Here is a 20,414-nt window from a genome sequence, read left to right on the forward strand (position 1 = left end):
AGTCTAAATCACTTGAGGCAGATCCTTGCCTTGATTTTATGTCATTTTCTAGAGAAGTGCCATTCCACACAGTCTTATTCTTTGCATTTGTGTTTGACTTTACAGATGCTATTTTTCTTTGTAGCGTTGTACAAACATCTTTCAGGAATTTGACTCACTTCCTCAAGTCTCTTTTAGCTGTTTTAAAAGGACAAGAGGAAATTAGCTCTAATATCCTGAATGAAACTTCTTTTTTCTTTTCTTTTTTAAAGTGTATGTAGAACTCCATTCAGTAAAATACAGCTTATTTACAGCTATTTTCCCACCATTGAGTCTTTTTTTCTTCCTTCCAACCAAGAGAGAGAGATGCAATACTACACATACATTTTGTTTCCCAGTTTGTATTCTTACTGGACCTATTCAAACACACAGTTCTGCTTCAGCCCTGTATGGCTTGGCCACAAAGTTTGATTTTGGTTTGGGCTCAAGGATAGTTGTAGTTGAAGATGATAAACCTGGATGTTTAGTCACACACAACTTTCTGAACATTTCACTTTGACAAAATCAGAGGTGGGGAACCTATGGCCCTTTAGATGTTGTTGGACCAAACCTCCCATCATCCCTGAGCATTGGCCATGCTGGGTTAGGGAGTTGGAGTCCACCAACATCTGGAGGGGCTTAGTTTCCTCATCCCTGGACAAAATAATTTGCTGGGTCACAAATGAATTGCAGATCATTCATATATTTAGTTATGTGCTTCACATTTGAGGATTTTAGGGTACAAAATTGATATGTTTTCAAAGGCATAATAGCAAGAACATTATTATAAAAAAGGACTGTGTTTGATTCTAGTAGGTCCACATGAATGCATAGTCTTTGTACCTAAATATTATCCCAATGGAGCCACTCCCCCAAGTGAACCTCTGTTAGCAGGCCCATACCTTGGTTTCTCTAACTGAAGTAGTATCTAAATAAAAACCCCAGTACTTGGCCTATTGTGCCAGTGGTCAATTATCTATTAATGTGTTTGGGTCAAGCCTCACCATACTCACTTCCTTCAAAGCAACTGGTAATGCCTGCCACCATAACTATTCCATGGTTCAACTGCTGAGAACTGGCTGTGCCTTTCAGCTCTCCAGCCCTCCATGGCATCCTCCTCCTTGCTTCCTGTGGGCTTCTGTTTAAGGACGTTTACATTGCTAACTTCATAGGAAGTTATGAATTGGAACTTTGGTCCAACTAACTCCATACAATCTACACTGACTGGAAGCAGCTCTCCAGAGTGTCAGACAGGGATTGATCCTGGGACCTTTGTCATGCTACCACTCCACTGCAGCCCTTTCCTACCTGACGCTGCTCCCCTTCCTGACAGACAGGAAGTTTCTTTACACCTCAGATCCTCTTGGTCTAGCATGGAGAATGCTTTTCCAGGATTCTTCAACCACCCCATTCTGGTCAGCCAGAATTACAAGAACACAGCTACCCTTGATGTCATCATGGTAGCCACCATGATGCCACCATGGTAGCTTCTGGCAACCCTACTAATTCTGCCAACAGCACTGACATTGTGGTCTCCCTGCAAAGACATGTATTCTTGCACATCCCTTGAAACATGAGGCTAACAAGGGCATTTGTCTATTGTGCGAGTCTTCCCAGAAAACACATGAGTCAGTTGACTATGTCAGGATGACTCCTTAGAGGTTTTGGATAGCGTGGTCAATCCCATGATGTCTGAAAACATCATGTGGGAAGGATTGCAACAGGCTAACAACATGGATGAAGGACACTGTTCTTAACATTAACTCTGGCATCCTGATTTTAGACACATTTATGTTATAATCACAATCTGAGGTACTGTTTCCAAGTAGATCAGAAAGCAAGCCTTTATAATGATTGTGGCTTTATTCTTTAGGTTTGTACAAAAGCAGGTTGTACAAGAGACCCTACGTAATTATTCCTTTAAAAAAATATTTTGTGTTGAACCTTTGTAAATAACAGGCTATGCAATAATAATAATAATAATATGTAAACTTTGTTTTTCTTCAGATGCTGGTAGAAAGAACATGCAGTCTTATTCTTAACTTTACAGCAATTTGACTAAAATGGTCTTAGTTAAATAAACTGATTATGAACATAACTGATTATGGGCAGTTATAGCATAATCAGTGGCATATTTTTGGCGTTGAATTTTACTTAGCTACATCTGCATGACTACTAAGCATTGGAGGCCACCATTCTGCAGAACGCTGGACAAGTGTTTATCTTTATTTTCCTGTTGTTGTTTTAACTCCATTCATTGTTAAAACTTTTGACAACCAGGAACACTTCATTAGGTAAATCTCATAGCCACACCTGCAGTTGAATTTTGAAGAATGAACTGTGGAGAAGACACCATTAGTAAATTTCTTTAAAAAGATAATAATTCTGGTTTGACTGGCAGTTCTCTGTGACAGAAATGAAAGAATTTGGCTCTGAATCTAATAGTTCCCAAATCTGTTTTGTTTAGACAGATTAGCGGTGTGAGTGAGACGTTTCTCTTTGGAAGCGTGACAGATGAGTTACACTATTTGGGAGGAGAGATAACAAAGGTATTCGGATGTGCTGTGCCTTTTCTTTCCTGTGAGTAGTAGTCTTCGCTTGGCAACTCTCAACATACTACTGAGAACGGATGTCTCTCATGGCATCAAGTGGGCTGTTACAAACAAAAGACATGATGGAAATACAGAGCTGGAGGAACAAAAAAGTGTTGGTTATCATGTCTAAAGTGTGCGGAAGAAGCCAAGCGGCAAGGGGTGGAACCAAAAAAGGAGTTGTTAAAGAGTGTTATTTCAATAAGCCTTTTTTGAAACATAATTTCAAGAAAGGCTTATCAAAATAACATTCTTTAACAACTTCTTTTTGGGTTCCACCCCTTGCCGTTTAGCTTGTTGCGCACACTCCCAAGGGGTCCTCTCACCTCCCTTTTTTTCCGTGCGCTATCATATCTAAAGAGCACTTGTGTGGTTTTTAAGGAAATAAAAGTTCAGCAGAAGCTGAATAATGTTCATTTGATGGCCTGTGGAAGTATGTAAGTATGACTATTGTTTTAAAAATGGAATTGAGAAATTCCTAGGGCATAGGAATGTACTCGCAGCGTTTCACACTCATAGGATGCAGGTGAAAGTTCATATAATGTACTGTCAACATGTATAACACACATCCTTCCGTCAAATGAATGTTTCCTCTATATAGGGTCTTTATATAGTTCAGTTTCTGAAGGTTTCCTGTCCTGTAACACTTCCACATATTATAAAGGGGGTGGGTTGCTACCTTGCTTTTAACTTCACCACCTACACTGAGGCTATCAATCCACCCAGGCAGCTTTTTAAAATCAAATGAAGTACATTTTCCCCACAAACACTCACCACAAGCTATCTTTCTAAACTGTCATTATGAGGTGATATTTTAGAATAATTTACGCTGCTTGTGAAAAACAGTGACAAGATTTCCATGAGGAATTAATGGACCTATAGCAAATCATCTTGAATGACGCCTCTTGCTTTGGGATTTGGTGGTGTTGTTATTGTTGTTTTTAAACTAAAGGATAATTAAATAAAGTTAATCATATCCAAATGGTGAATCAGAATCCTTGGATTAGTCAAATCAGTTTTGCTATAGGTGGTGTGTAATTGTCAGTAGCATCGCACAAGAAGTAAAAAATGTGACTTCCACAGCAAGGGATGGTGTGGAAGCTAATTAATAGCTTTTCTTAGAAGCAGTTTGGGAACCACTGAAATAAGGAGCACTGATTACTGCTGAAATTAAATATGATGGCTTGTATCCCATCTAAGCCCTACTTATTAGAGAAGACTCATTGAAATGATTAACTTAAGTCCCATTAATTTCAATGGGTCTACTGTAAGTGGGGCTAAGATTGGATACAACCCAATGTTATCAAAGTGGATGAGCTCTTAAAACACTATTTTGTTTGGTTCAGATAATGTGGTAGAAAGAGGTAATATTGCTTAGCATTCTGGGTTCTAGCAGGGACCAGAAGCCTTTCTGGCATGGAACCAGAAGGGCTATCAAGAGTTTGGGGGCCTGCTTCATAAACAGCATGCAAAGTGAGGGCCTACCATGGCCTGGTGCCATCCCAGGACAGTGCTAGGTCTCCAATGTGCATGCTGTGAGGCAGGCTGGTGGTGATGATAAACCCTTTCTATGCCACATTAGAGATTTTTCTGGGCATGTGAGGCAGGGCTGTCCAGCATGATGAGGGGCAGTGGTTTCACTACACTTTGACCTCACTAGAGGCCTTGAGGCATGCAAAAAGGAGGCCCAACCATGTTACTGAAGATTCCACAATTCACTTCAGACTATGGGCGTAATAGAATGGAATAATTCCACTTCCCAACAAAACTTTTTGAGAGGAACAGAGTTGCTCTGCTTAACCTTAACTGAGATTGCTGCATCACTGTGGGGGATCTGTGCCAGAAGTCAGACAGGGTTATTTGGAGCTTCTATAAAAAGTACAAGCTTGGAAAGTGCTTTTTGTATCTACCACCACTGTCAAAAAGTTCAGCTGTTAATCAGTGCTGCAAGTGGAGAAGTGATCTCTAGAGACACTCAATGGGATGTTCCAGATTTACTTTAGTTTGTGCCTAGCAAACAGCCCACAATGTATATATTGTTTAACGTATTGACTTGAAACTTGCAGATGTGCAGTGAGATTGGGAATGAGCCATGAACTGCCTTGTCCGTTTCCAAAAATAATGACTTGCCAGTTTCTCAAACTAAAAGAGTGGAGCCTTTGACTACGTGACATGAGCAAATCAAGTGGAGAACCTCTTCACAAAGAGATGTTTTTAATGGTTGGCTCAACTCGTATTTGAATTAATTACACTTTCATCAGTTGAGCTTCATAAACAAAGACGGATTCTGATCGTCACTATTCCAGTGAAAATTTACAGCAACAGCATTGAAACGAAAATGGTTCCTGTGTATTGTGCTAATGGCATGTGGATTGGCATTCAGCCCACTGCTTCGTTAGTTATGTAAGAGAGAGAGAGAGCCATTTACAGACAGGTTATCCCCCCACCCTTCAGTAACTAAATACTTGAATGCAATGGTAAATACATTGAATATAGCATGTTATTTTTATATACTAGGCTGGAGTGTTCTATTTTCTTTTCTGTTTTTAAAAAAAGCTTTTCAATTATTTTAGAAATTTAAGCTGTATATACAGTATCAAATTGAAGTGTTTGATATATATGGGTCAAAATTATCATTGTTTTGATATGTATGGGCCAAAATTGTCATAATTTTGATATGTATGGGCCAAAATTATCATTATTTTGCTCACTGCAGGGGTTTTAATCAACTAAGCCTAATGCTGCTCACACCAGCCTTGGCTTTGTTTTGGTTTGTCAGGGTCTTTACTGCTCCTTCCCCCCGCAGTCAAAGTCAGCAAGAACATGAGGTTTATCAAGTCTCTGGTGGGCTGCCATGCACAGCTGGGACAAAGGTGGTGTGTTCAGCTTGGTGAATCACAAGTTGTATGGAGTAGCTATGAGCAATAAGCTCTATACATTGTTCTTAAGGTTATTTGTCATTTAAGTTTTGATATCACAGCTGCTTCCGAAGTTCAGACGTCAGTACTTAAAATTCAGTGGGCATATGCAAGAAAGAGTGCCATTTCTCTGGGACCACCACAGTCACAGTATTACCTTAAACCCTCTATGAATTGGTTGGCACAACCCATAGGTGGTTGTACATGAGAAAGAGGGGGAGAGAGAGAGAGCACTGCCTCCTGTGCACCTTCCTCTTCTGCTTTTAATCAACCCACAATTGGCTTCTTCATAGGTTGTTAAGTGTGACATTTGGACCCAGACCTCTGGGTTGTTTAGGGGCTAAGCAACTCAGCGGTTAACCCATGGCTTGTTCTTGGGTTAACCACTTGGGTTTTTTTAGCTCCAAAACAACCTATTGGTCTGGTTTCAGGCATCATCCTCAACAACCTACAAAGGAGCTCATCATAGGTTGTTGATTAAAAACGTGCCCGCTCTCTCGCTCATCTCCAACAGCCCATGATTTGTTTAACTCATGGGCTGCTGTTACATGCAAAATGGTTCAGTGCCTCTAAAATTTGATAGTCAGTGATTAAATTAGCATTATCACTAGTGATTTTTTTCAGAGAACAACTAGCAAGGGGGTATTCCATTTGGTTCGATTTAGAATTGGGCTTGGCAAAGTGAGCAATCCACCCCACAGAGTTTGGAAGGTAGCTAGTTTTTTTCTGTGCCTAATTCCAAACTTTGGACCCACCCTCAGGAACTTGACTGGATTCAAATCCCTGCCTGCAAACCTTTCCAAAATTCCCTGAATCTTGCGCTGCTGCCCCCATTCCCTTCCCACTCACTTAGCAGTAGTAGCCAGCTCTCTCAATAAGGCAGCCCTCTTTCCTTAGGCCTTATCTATGATGCACAGGGGATCCCGGGATCAGGGATTACTTGCGCGGAGTCAGGACCTGCGCCCATCAGGGTTAGGGTGGGGGGAGCGGGGAAATGAAATGAAATTTTAAAAAACCACTTACCTTTGTGCACGACCGTTCGTGCGCTCCTCTCCCTTTAAGAACTTTTTTTTAATGGCGGGTGCGACGCCTCTCTTCCTGAGGTCATCCGCCTTATGTGTAAACGGGGGCGAGATCTCACGTTAATTGCAATGCAAGGTCTCCCCTCCCCCATACTTTCAGGTAGGTCTAGCTAAATTGTTAGTATCGTGAACAATGTGAGCACAGCAACTGAGGATTCTGGAAAATACAGTGTTCTGGAATTGGCAGACTCCTTAGTATGGAGGTCTGATGTCCCAGAATCTACAGGTTCCATGAATCCTTGTTATAAATTATTATCAATCATAACAGTGCATGCCTAGCAGCATCCTAGTTCAAGGAAACATGGGAGTTGTAGTTTCCTGCTAATTAATAGCTCGTGCCCTCAGAAAAAACACATTCCTGTGGTTCTGGAACATTGCCATTTTAGCATGTAAGACAATAGGAAGAGAAGAAACTGCTCAGAAGTTACAATATAAGCTGTAGAGGAAATCTAAGGACATGGTCCTTCATTCAAAATTCACTCTAGCAGTGCAAGCTGGACAAATCTGTATTCCAAGGTGGAACTGAACTTCAGTAATATAGCTCATTTTAGGGTACAATCCTATACCTACTTATGTTGGCACAAACACCATTGAAAACTACTTCTGATTAGATATGTATAAAACTACACTTTTAATCTGTTTGTTCGAAGCCACTGTGGCTCAAACCAGGAATCTTCAGATCTGTGTCCTGGTACTCATTTTGGTGACCCAAAAGTGCTGCAGATGAAAGTTTCAAGGGATATGATGTCCTCTTAGACTCAAGAATGACTACCCAGTTCTGAACTCCCTACTGCTATGCAGGTATCAAAGGTATGGGTGCTCCTTTTGAGCCTAGCCATTGTCAACTTTAGTTAAGATACAATATTAGCATTCTTTTGTCCTCAGTTTAGTTGTGTAGATTATTTTAATCTGCATGTTTTATTCATCGTTGCATTTTTGTTGAAATGAGATACTGCCGGCAGAAAAAAATCAAAAGATAACAAAATAGCAATAGTAGAATAATTATGTAGTTATTGCCATTTTTTTCTTCTGAAGGCTTTATCTAGGAGACTATCAGAATATCTTTAATGAAACTTCAATATCTTGATTAAATTGCTGCCAGCCCTTGAAATAATTAGCATCCATATTACCAAGAAAGCTGCACTACAATTCAATTCGGTGTTTTCTTAATGGCTGGTGATTCAAACTCTGGCATTGGGAAAGAATGCATTGTGTATTCCAGCTTTCTTGTTTGCATTACTTATAGGAATCTAGAAAACATCATTTTATACCCTCATGGCATTTTCCAATAAATATTTCTCAAAACTAAAATCAGAGTAAAGAGGTAATGTACTTTTAAAAGTGCTTCTGAGTTGCATTGGGAAACCTAAGCCATTAAGCAAAATGTCCGGTAAAGGTTATGATGAATGAAAAAAAGTAAAACCCCAACACATTTGCATAATGAATTTTCCATTAGTGTATGTTTTGCTCCATTTTATTTGCTCCAAATTAATTATTTCATATTTTGTGTATTTGAATCTATAATGGTTGAAAAAAATTAACAGTGAGAGCAATTAGTTGATGAGCAGTTTATTAATCTGAAAGAAATGAGTACATTTTAGAAAGCAGCATTAATTTTGTAGATCTGTAGATGGTCAAACTTGAGACATGTTCTGAGTAGGCAATATAGATATTGAGTGCTGACAGGCCAAAATGGGGGCACTGATAAACAAGAGGGAGGTATCACCATGTTTGTGGAAACGTGGATGTTTACAGGAGCATAAAACAACCTTTAAAATGGGTGCAGAACCTTAGGCCTGGGGCCAAATCTGGACCTCCTGGGGACCCAAACCTGCAAGGAGGCAGTGGGATCTACTGTTGCACCTTCTCTCCACTTCTGTTGCCTGGGCCAGAATGTGAGGCAGGTGAAAAAGCAGGCTGCAGTGATGAGGAACAACTCCAAGGGGCTCTTGTCAGTGGGCTGAGGTGTGGGACTTCAGCAGGTCCCTGACTATGCCTATCTTTGACCTGCGCCTCACATTACCTCAGCTGCAATGCAACAGCCATTCCCCTATACAATTGCAGCTGAGGTCTTTGCCTCCTGTCCTCCTCTCATGCCTGCCTATTCTTGACCATTACACAGCTGTTTCATGTCGTTTTGACCACCCAGCCAAAATGTCCCATTTCTCTCAGTGTCTTCCTGTCAGCCTCCCACTTCCACCCCTTGGCCTTGGAAACTGCCTGAAAAGTCCCTCCTGGCCACATCTAATCAACCATGCCCAAGGAAAATGGTTTTCACTAATGCTGTCATCATTTTTATTTTTCAAAATGGGTCCCCTCCAGGCAGTTCCTCAGTCCTAGGCATTTTGAGTGGTCGCTCTTCAGAGTTTTAAAGAAAGGGGTTAATGTTAAAAGAGGGGGAGAGAGATTGGGAGAGAGAGATTATCGTTATCACATTAACTTCACAGATGGTGCAAACATCCAGTTTGGTAAACAACAGAGCTCTTTTTAATCCTGTCTCTTTATCTTTCCCCTGCTTAAAAGTTCCTAAAGAACCCCCTATTGATCTGCAGACCTTAGGATAGTTCGCTCAGGAACTGTAATTGTGAAGGATAATTGACCTGTTTTATGAAGCCTTGCTAGCCTGTAATGTCAAACTGTGGCAACAGATTGCTTTGTTCAGAAGGAAGACCTTGCAAGGTATATGCCACTGTAAACAGTGAATTGGTATTGTGGTCTTTATTGTTGTTTTCCCCCTGGCACTGAGAATGTAAGAAGGAATATCAGGGACTAGATCTTTCAAAAGCTCCTCTTTGGCTCAGATGAGAAATACAGGTGATAATCACCTCCGATAACATTGTCCTTGGTTAGTCATGTGCAAAATGCAGCACAGGTGGATTGCTGTTGCAAAGCTAAAGGTGACACTGCCAAGTTGCAGGGAATCATAACACAACCAAATGTCACCACTGTAGATGAAGAGCGGCAGTGCTCTTTAGTCATTTATATCACTGATAATAGTTAGCACTTTTAGTATTGCAGTGATCATAGCTAGAATCGTACAGCAGGAGTTAATATCACCAGTGGTCCATTAGTATTCTTCTCTAAGGATGTGCGTATCTGGGGGGTGGGGAAGGAACTGATGCCATCAATTACATTTGTGGCAGTATACGGCTCCTGAGAGTGCAGAATTGTGCAATACAACCACCTCCAAATTTCCAGTGTGAGTGATGATGTTTCCTTTTCTTACACAATCGCATAGCCATTCCCTTCCTTTTTTGATATTAGGGTATCATAAGTAGACGATTCCTAAATGTGCTTTGATTAATCGTTAAGGCTGCAAGACTGCATGCATTTATATGCACTCAAGTTCTATTGACTTCGGTAGAATTTAAGCCCCATGCAGAAGTGCAGTCCTATCATTTATTTTTCATCACATTACATATCTATAATGCAATTATTATGTCGATTTTTGAAAGTTCAAACAAATATATGATGTACCTATCAAAACTGTATATTGTATCTATAATGGTGCATAATATAATCAGTGCTCTTGTGTGTATTGTATTTTTGTAGACTTCATCATAATGTGAGGATTGCCTGTTTCCTTCTTTTGAGTCATGGAGGACCAGTTTGTTCTTTAGCAGTGCTGCATGTGATGATAGCTCAGGACTTGAGGGCTGCATGCACATGCACACACAGATACATACTCACAAACACCCGAGCAATCCTGATACAGAGTGCTTTTCCCTCACTGCTATCCGGGGAATGAGCAATCTACATGAGGATCTCTGGGGGAGGGAGGGGAGAGTACACCCTCACACTACTTTCTTTCTTTAATTAATTAATATCCTGCCTTTCAACCTCAAAAAAGTGCTTAGGGAGCTAACAATAATAATATGCAGATTAAAAACAAAATATGAATTAAAACATAACATGGTTAACTGCAGCAAAACCAGCTGCAGTCTTGTCTACCCTTCCCACTGACTGCTGGTGTTGCTAATTGAGTGCAACATATGCATAACTTGTGACCCACCAAGCTGAACACAGCCCAGCCACGGTGCATGGCTGCCCGTTGAGTCCTCGGTAATCTTCCTAATTGTTGGTACGTACTAAAGACAGGACAAACAGATTACGTACGTAGCTGGTGGGTTGTGTTCAACTTGGTGGGTCTGCACATTGCGTGGGTCTGTTATAATGAGCACAAGTATGGTCTGTGCCATTTTGATATGTGGTCAATGTCGCTTTATGATTATCAGGTCTTTTTGTTGGCTTTCCATTCTTGGACATATGATGAGTTGCAAATGCTGAGCCCAGTCCTGTGACATGTCCATTCATGATTGTTAGGGGGACATAATTGTTTATTCAAGTACCTTGTTAGAGGTGCATATGCTGGCTTAGAAGAGAAGATTCATTGTAAGCAGAACAGTAGCCTTTGAATGTATGACTTGGGAATTAGAGAGTGAAAGGAGGCTATTGTTCCATATGGATGGCCCAAGCAGCAAATACAAGGCCATGCATGCGTGGAAATATGAGCAAACAATGTACGACGGTTTTGTAATACTTTTGCATGCATATTTGCTGCTGTTAAATGTAATCGGAAGAACAGAAGAGTTTCAGATGAACATAGAAATCACAGGGAGTGATAAATACTTTGATGCCACTGGTTTGATATTATAACTATTGATCTGCAAAGAAATCACTTTTTAAAAAACATCAATAGGTTAGGCTGAAAGATGAGTGGAAGGATAGCTATTTCTGGTTCATACATTCAGAGTGTCTTGAAGTAGAGCAGTGTTGCTGCTGAAGTTATGTGATAGTGCACAGAAAAGGCTGAGCACTTTTCAGGGCTGAACTACACATTAAATACATAGTATGTAGCTAATCCTCACCATTTTGTTTACCTTAGTGTAAGTGTACGGGGGCAAATTGGATTGGGACCACTGTGCGTGTCTAGGGGAGGTTTCAGCCTTCCTGCCCAGCCACTCCTCGCAATTCACCCTACCACCACTATCACATAGACTAAAAAAGGGGGCAGGGGGACTCTATTAGTGCCATTGTCCCCATGGTGGAGTGGTTAGGTGAGAATTTTGGAGGAAAAGTGGCTAGGTGGGAAGGTTTAAACTTGCTCAAACCACATGTGGTGGTCCTGATCGGGATCAGGGTTCCATGTGGTTACACTAAGGTAAACAAAATAGTGAGGATCAGCTGCATGGTCAGTGTTTAACATAGAGTGTAATTCAGGCCTCAGAATAATAGGGAAACATTGCAACAGCAGGCCCTTCCGGTGATCTAGCATTAGTGTTGTACCAGTTCATATGTTCCTTCCTCCAGGCAACTCTGATGTCAGGGCCACATCCACAAGGGTTAAATATATTAATGGACCCCATGAGCTCAATGGCTTAGCCAGGATTTAAACTCTGATTTCTCCAGTGCAATCCAACATGCTATCCAAGGTATTATACTTGGTCTTTGTTGATTTGAAAGGCTCTCTATCGATTAGATTGATTAGATTCTCTAGAGAATCTGACCCTTCCCTCTTTGTCTTATTGTGTTTCACTTTCTTTGGATTTCTTACTAGCTGGGGAGTGTTTACCTGACATCCTCTTAAATCCATTGTACTTTTAAGAGCTGTTAAAGTTGTGAGATAAATACATTTGCAACTGCAGGATAATCTATGCAAACTTCATTTGTAGGCTTAGCAGGTGACATTGGCCCTAATGGCGAGAAAAGCCAACTTTTGAAAGAAATAATTAATTGAAGTGTTCTTACTGTCTGCATCAAGTGAGCCAAGTGGAGATGTTCTTGGAGTCGTCCCCCCACCCCGTTTCTTTTAGAGTGGCAATTGGTATAAACAAAGTTAGCATGAAATAACCAGATTGTGATTCGCACAACTGAGGCAGTGATGATAAATGGACATAACTTTTGAGAAATATGTAGATTGCGGGAATCTCTGCAAAGCAACCAAGACACATAAAATGGCTAGATGTAAACTAGTTTCCAGATCCCCTGTAGAGCTCGGTAGCTTCCTTTCCCCAGTGAACATACACTTTGTGTGGTTTAACACAAATACATAATAGCTGAACCCACTTGAACTCAAGTTATACACAAAAAGGGAGAAAAGACTCAGGATACTGTAGGAAAATTTTATAATCCAAAAGCCGAACGTGTTTCGGCCTCTTGGTTTTTTTAGGCCTTTTTCAAGGAGTTGTAAAAGTACATATAAAAAACAGGAATGAAACAACATATAACTTAAAACCTCTTACAAATATAAGAGCACACTGCAAACACGGCCTGTGCGTACATATGAACAATAATATAATTTCAGTAAAACATGTAAAAAGGTTTTTTTAGCACATATTGAGATGAGGCCTGTGCATGTTTAATAATACAGAACAGTTAAAATATTACATACTTTTTATAAAGTCTGCAGAAATTATTAACAACAAAATTTGTCTTGTGATGGCGACTAGATGGCATGTACTGAAGGCAAGAGAGCACGCTTACAAGTTTTCTTCTACTAGTTGGGTACCGGAAGAGGAGGCTGGAGAGGTAGATTTCTTCCACCTTTAATATTGTGCATCATGTGAAGGAAAAAATTGTAGGAAATGTAGTGTTTTCCTATCAAGACAAACTGTGGATGAAGAGACTACAATTCCCATGTCATATAAGATGACAATTGTAGAACTAGAATCTGTCAATATTTATTTATTTATTTGTAATATTTATATAATGCTCAATATCTAAAAGAGATTCTGGAGCAGTTGAACATAGGAATAAACCAGTAAAAAGATTAAAACAGCATATTAAAATTGTTCAATTTAAAACAGAATTCCAATAAAAACAGTGGCTGGTCAGTTGAGGAATGGTTGGTGTCTTTATAGATACGGCATTGGATTCAGATTTAGTCTTATGTAGAGCAGACCCTGAAAGCATGACTATCTTTAGTCCCATTGATTGGAGTGGGTCTCCTCTAAGTAAGACTAAAGCTGCATCCAACTCAAGGTCTCTGTATTCTAGGTCTCCATTTTGTGATTCTGTTTCTGGATATCAGGAAAGGAAAGGAACCTCTCGTGCAAGCACTTGAGTCATTGCTGACTCCTAGAGGGACGCCTGCTTTCGCTGACGTTTTCTTGGCGGACTTTGTAGCGGGGTGGTTTGCCATTGCTTTCCCCAGTCGCAGTTACCTTTCCCCCAGCTAGCTGGGTACTCATTTTACTGACCTCAGAAGGATGGAAGGCTGAGTTGACCTGAGCCGGCTGCCTGAGAACCAGCTTCCGCTGGGATTGAACTCAGGCCGTGGGGAGAGTTTTGGCTGCAGTAACTGCCGCTTACCACTCTGCACCACATGAAGCTCTGGATATCAACCTCCTTTCAAAAGGAAGGGGGAGCTGGAGTAAAATATTGAAGCAGCCAAGAAAATTCAGTTAGCAGCATGAAATTCCTAAAACTGAAATACTAGCTTTAAACAAATGAAAATTACAAGTTAAACTTGCATAGTCCTGTTTTTTAAAAAATTGAATGAATGAATGAATGAAAAAAGGAAAGGTGATAAACAAATATTAATCACTAAATTTTATTTTTGGCAGGTAGTACAAGACCTTCTATTACTCCAGCGGATTCTTTTTTGATTCTGAAGAGTGGGCAAGAATTAAGACTGTTGTGTAATGACGATGGCCCTGTGACCTGGGTTATTCAGAATGCGGATCCATCAGCAAGGCCAAAGAATGTAAAACATAAGGAGTTCCACCTAAGTAAAGCAAGACCCCAAGACACAGGAACATATATGTGTAAAAACAGAGAAAGCTTGAACAACTCCATTTATGTATTTGTTAAAGGTAAGCTATTGCTGTTATTTTCTCTCCCTTTGTTATCTCAAGACAGCATTCTCTAAAATGAACTGGAAATAGAGGCTTGGTTCATGCTTACATTTTATAGTTCTCAGACTGATATTTATGATGTGATCTTTTCACGTCATAAGATACCAGCATGGCAGATCAAAATACATCTTCAGATGTTGACTGCACTTTAAGTTGCTGTTCACTGTAAGGTGAATGTGATTTCTGCATAAATACTTAGGTGCATGCCCTTTCATCACTGAAAATCTCCCAAAGTGTGGTATATGCTTTCTTGAGCAAGTGCTTGAGATTGGTGAAATCTTCTTGATCTAAGATGGCACCACTCCCAAGCATTCTTGAAATATGCACATGTGTATTTTTGTGTATGGCATAATTCCTTTGCTGGGAACTTGGGACCAAACTACAGCATACGTAAAATTATAGTTTGGCAGTGCATGCTTCTTTTAAAATGTTAGATTACGTTACTACCCCACCTCTAATCAGGATTAGGACCATGGAAAGACTCCACACCACATTCCCAATAAAAATACCCCTAAAGTTCTGCTTTCCATATTTTTGTATTAATAAGTGACAGACTTGAAGCTTCCAACTAGACTTACCCAATACATAGAATCATAGAATAGCAGAGTTGGAAGGGGCCTACATACATGATCTACATTTGCATGGGCCCTGGAAACCATATGATATGCTTGGCACTGGATGGCTTGATCTACGCCAACAGTAGAAATATGAGCTTGGACAGTAGTTTGGTGCTGCTGGATCACTTTCAGTTCCATAGTTGTGGCAAAGGAGGGGAGATGTAGATGAGCCACGTGGCCACCTGGATCAAGAATGGACAGTGAAGCTCTGCTTCCCACTTTGGGATCAGATATCTTCCTTGTAGTATTGGTGTACTGCAAGGAAATTCTCTGTTGGGGCAAGATAAGAGTCCTTTGCACCACTGTTCATTATCTAGTGGCAACATAGCACAGTGTTACATCTAGTGTCTCTTCTAGGATCATCAGGCACAGTTTCTTCTCATTATCTTTTGATGAGAAGTCCCATTGTGACTGAAGAAAGATTTGCTCTGTGGCTTTTCCCCGGGGGGGGGGGGGCACACACAACCACTTGATTTCTCTACACTTGTTGACTGACACCTAGACATCAGTGATGCTGACTCCACTGAAAAGCATTGCATTTGAGTTCATACGTAGTGTAAGATTGCTGATGGCCAGCTCACACATGCAAGTAATTATAGAATCATAGAATAGCAGAGTTGGAAGGGGCCTACAAGGCCATCGAGTCCAACCCCCTGCTCAATGCAGGAATCCATCCTAAAGCATCCCTGACAGATGCTTGTCCAGCTGCCTCTTGAAGGCCTCTAGTGTGGGAGAGCCCATGACCTCCCTAGGTAACTGATTCCATTGTCGTACTGCTCTAACAGTCAGGAAGTTTTTCCTGATGTCCAGCTGGAATCTGGCTTCCTTTAACTTGAGCCCGTTATTCCGTGTCCTGCACTCTGGGAGGATCGAGAAGAGATCCTGGCCCTCCTCTGTGTGACAACCTTTTAAGTATTGGAAGAGTGCTATCATGTCTCGCTTCAATCTTCTCTTCTCCAGGCTAAACATGCCCAGTTGTTTCAGTCTCTCTTCATAGGGCTTTGTTTCTAGACCCCTGATCATCCTGGTTGCCCTCCTCTGAACATGCTCCAGCTTGTCTGCGTCCGTCTTGAATTGTGGAGCCCAGAACTGGATGCAATACTCTCAATGAGGCCTAACCAGTGCCGAATAGAGAGGAACCAGTACCTCATGTAATTTGGAAGCTATACTTCTATTAATGCAGCCCAAAATTAGCATTTGCCTTTCTTGCAGCCATATTGCACTGTTGGCTCATATTCAGCTTGCGATCTACAACAATTCCAAAATCCTTCTTGTTTGTAGTATTGCTGAGCCAAGTATCCCCCATCTTGTAACTGTGCATTTGGTTTCTATTCCCTAAATGTAGAACTTGGCATTTATCCCTATTAAATTTCATTTTGTTGTTTTCAGCCCAGCACTCCAGCCTATCAAGATCACTTTGAAGTTTGTTTCTGTCTTCCAGGGTATTAGCTATCCCACCCAATTTTGTGTCATCTGCAAATTTGATAAGCGTTCCCTGCACTTCCTCATCCAAATCATTAATAAAAATGTTGAAGAGCACTGGGCCCAGGACTGATCCCTGCGGTACCCCACTCATTGCCTCTCCCCAGTTTGAGAAGGTTCCATTGATGAGTACTCTGAGTCAGATTCTGTAGCCAATTGTGAATCCACCTAATAGTTGTTCCATCTAGCCCACTTTTAGCTAGTTTGTTAATCAGAATATCATGGGGCACTTTGTCGAAAGCTTTGCTGAAGTCAAGATATATGATGTCCACAGCATTTCAACAGTCCACAATGGAGGTTACCCAATCAAAAAATGAGATCAAATTTGTCTGACAGGATTTGTTCCTGACAAATCCATGTTGGCTTCTAGTGATCACTGCATTGATTTCAAGATGTTTACAGATTGACTTCTTTATAATCTGCTCCAGAATTTTCCCAGGGATGGATGTCAGACTGACTGTTCTGTAGTTCCTAGGTTCCTCCTTTTTGCCCTTTTTGAAGATAGGGGCAACCTAGACATCAGTGGTGCTGACTCCTCCAGTCGTCTGGTACCTCGCAAATTAAGCAAGGTTGCAGCCATCAAGCAATGAAGATGCATGTGTGAACAAGCCCTGAGATTCAGCTGGAAACTGCTGAATTAATAAGCTCTACCTGATGCCCCTACTGAGAGGGTTTTTGAGCCAAGGATCAACTGTGAAACTTGTCTTGAGTGACATGGCTCAGACAGGGATATATGAAGAAATGTAGCTCCAGTCTGTCACCATGTTTCTGAAGTTGGAAGCAGGACTAGTAAGCCTTGAGCTCCTGCAACTCTGTTCTAAAACAGTAGCTGTGGGATTTCTGTTGGGCAATGTGGCTCCAAAAATATCCCTTTGAGACATGATAGTTCCTATTGCTGATGATTGTGCTGTGGCTGTCTCCCTGAGCAGATTGGAATGATGCCCATGTGAGGCCCAAGCCTCTCGAGACAAATATGAAATGAAGGGAGCTAAAGATCTGGAGTATGGGCTTCTAATGAGTTCTCTGATGCTGTCGGCAGCTGTTCTCTGGGCTGTTATAGTGCTAAAGCGATTTTGGAAACACCTCCAAATATGAATTTATTTGTTTTGCCAGAATATCCATAATCTGCTTTGCACATGCACAAATCACTTGATGACTTGATTCCTCAAGAATCTGCCATTGGCAGTTGAATGTTTCAAATGTTTCCATGGGAAAATGTCACTTTTTTGATATAAGATGATCGGGAATATCTGTTAATGGTCTTAGATCTGTGGTGCTTCATTCACACATGAAAATCATCAACTGATGAGCATGCATGTGTGAACCAGCTGCTATTTTTTTTGGAACTACAGTGTTTTCTGGCACTACTTTCCTGCGCCTACTTCCACCACTGTCCAGAAATTGCCTTTTGCTTGGGTGTGTATGCTCAGTTGGATTTTTAAGGAGTTGAAAAGTTCCTCTTCCATTGCGATCTATTTGCTTTTGAATTAATTTTGGACTTCAATCTGTTGATTCTTTCTGCTCTGTGAAAGCCTCTGTGCAAAAACAGCTGGAGGGCTGTGCATTCTCCACCCCTCTTGTAGGTGAGGTGGGATTATTTCATTTTTGTGTAACGAATCAAATTGATTCTCTGAAGTAGTTGCCAGGATGATCAAATGGAGTGAGTAAGCACCGCTTCCTATGTTCCTAGTTGATGCATGCCTGGATAGATAATAATAATAAAAAAGTTCCTAAAATAGTGTTACATCTTCCTGCGGATCAGCAGCACTGATGTGGGAACATCTCGTATGACCTGCCTTTCCCATGTGATTCCATCATCCAGACTTGTCCAGATGGCACCTATACCACATGAGAAGTGTATGAATCAGGCATTTCTCAGTTTGCTTTATTTCACAAAGACTATTTCAGAGAAATCTCCTGGCCCGGAGATTCATTGAAGCTATGGGAGCTCCAATGTGGGCATAAAGCTCTTCCTGCACTAGATGGCTTTCTCATTTATGGAAATGGATATGTCATGAAGCCATTGATAAGAATGGAGACTCCTGCGCACACAAGCTCCATGTGCCAACTAAAGCAAGTGCAGGGATGTATATTTGGGTTGTTAACGTGTTTTGAGGGTCACAGTGATAGAATAAGCTTTTGCTACCAACTAAGAATTTCTGTTCTGTTACAGAAGGATTAAACATTTGATCTCAACACTTTCCAAAGAAATTCCCCTTTGTGAATGAGATAGGGAAAGCTATTTATGGTAATGAACTAGAGTGCGAATTTTACTGTGCAGGCTACATTTCATACTGAGCAAAAGGAAATTGAACTATGGTGGGAATTCTGATATGATGTGATCTTATTCTTCCCCTCTCATTAGAGTTTGCTAACACATAATATGTTGAACAAAGTAATTAATTCATTTCCATAACTATGTAAAAACACACATTTAATCTGTTGTGTACTCCTGGTTTCCAGGAGAAGAAAAATGCAGTTTTAGTATTTCCTTAGGTTTCAAGAGTCTGCATAGAGCTACGTAGAAGTCTGTTCCTGATTTAAAAACCTCTATCAGTCACTACTGACATTCAAAAGCCCAGGTTATAAATACAGTAATTAAATCTGCTAATTTAGTGGACATTCTTCATGAACCTTGGAAATATGGGTGTGGTATCCCTCAAAGCAGTCAGCTATCTGACACTTTGGAGTAAATTGAGCCAGAAGGCTTATATCAGGGACTTATGATCATAGGACCTGCTGACTCACTTGTAAGTAACATGAGAGCTTGTCAGCTTGTCAGACGTCAAGGTCATGGCATTTTAGAGCTGAACGGAACCTTGGAGATCATCTAGTCCTTCTCAGTGCACAAATCTACAACTGCAGCATCCCTGACAGATGGCCATCTAGCCTATAGAATTCTAGTTGAGACATCATTCATAAGAAAACTACAACAGTAAAGAGTTAAGAGCAGCCTTCCCCAACCTGGTGCTCCACAGATGTTTTGGACGTAAACTCCCATCAGTCCCAGCCATCATGTCCAGTGATCAGGAATCCTGAGAGTTGTCATATGAAACATCTGGAGAGCACCAGGTTCAGGATTTAATTAGGCTCAAAAGTATGTGTCCCACTGATGGTGACCCATTAAATTTCTTCTAGTTTTTCTTTTTGTCCAGTCATAAAATGTCTGCGGTTAACTTGGAGGGGAATTAATAATATTTTGGTGACAGTCACAGCATAATGTCTTCTAGCAGAGTTTTTCAATTAGATAAAAACAGATTTCAATGATGATTAAAAATTGTAGGATTCTTTTGTACAGAGCTCTTAATTGCCTATTTAAAAACAAAACAGGAAGACAATTTCTGCAGTACGGTAAAATTCAAACTCGGCAATACATATCCTATTAGCTCTGCTATGTTTTCACAAACAATTCATAGAATTGTGGAATCGCAAGGGACCAGGAGATAAATAATCGAATCCAACCCCAAAACAATACTATTCACTCACTTGTCTTTAACATATTCATCAACGCTCCCTGTTCAGAAGGAATATATCTCTGAGTATTAATTCCTGGCTACAAACAACACTGGATGGATGTTGCCTCCCTACCATGGTTCATTTGAAGTACAGTATTGGATGAAATTGGCCGTTGTGTTCTTAGTGTGAATCAGGGTGTTCCCCAAGCAGAGAAGATGCACTGCTGGAAAGATCGCTCCAAATCACTTGAAACTCCCAGGGGGAAGTTTATGGAGGGGAAGGTTACTCTGTTTAGTAACTTTAATTAGACCACTTTAATTCATCTTTAAGGTTTCATGCACTAGAACAGCCTTCCCCAACCTGGCGCTCTCCATATATTTTAGACTCCATCATC

General features: G+C 40.7%; 1 protein-coding gene across 1 annotated transcript in view; it reads left to right on the top strand.

The window, feature by feature from the left end:
- Nucleotides 1-13,450: 13,450 nt before the first annotated feature.
- KIT (KIT proto-oncogene, receptor tyrosine kinase) overlaps nt 13,451-20,414 on the top strand; it is a 48,200-nt gene continuing 41,236 nt past the window's right edge. The window contains exons 1-2 of the mRNA XM_063135105.1: nt 13,451-13,562; nt 14,175-14,423. Coding sequence (XP_062991175.1) covers nt 13,451-13,562; nt 14,175-14,423 — 361 coding nt within the window. The remainder of the gene's footprint in view (nt 13,563-14,174; nt 14,424-20,414) is intronic.

Source organism: Elgaria multicarinata, chromosome 10, assembly GCF_023053635.1.
Source record: "Elgaria multicarinata webbii isolate HBS135686 ecotype San Diego chromosome 10, rElgMul1.1.pri, whole genome shotgun sequence".
In the NCBI taxonomy this organism is placed as follows: Eukaryota; Metazoa; Chordata; class Lepidosauria; order Squamata; family Anguidae; genus Elgaria; species Elgaria multicarinata.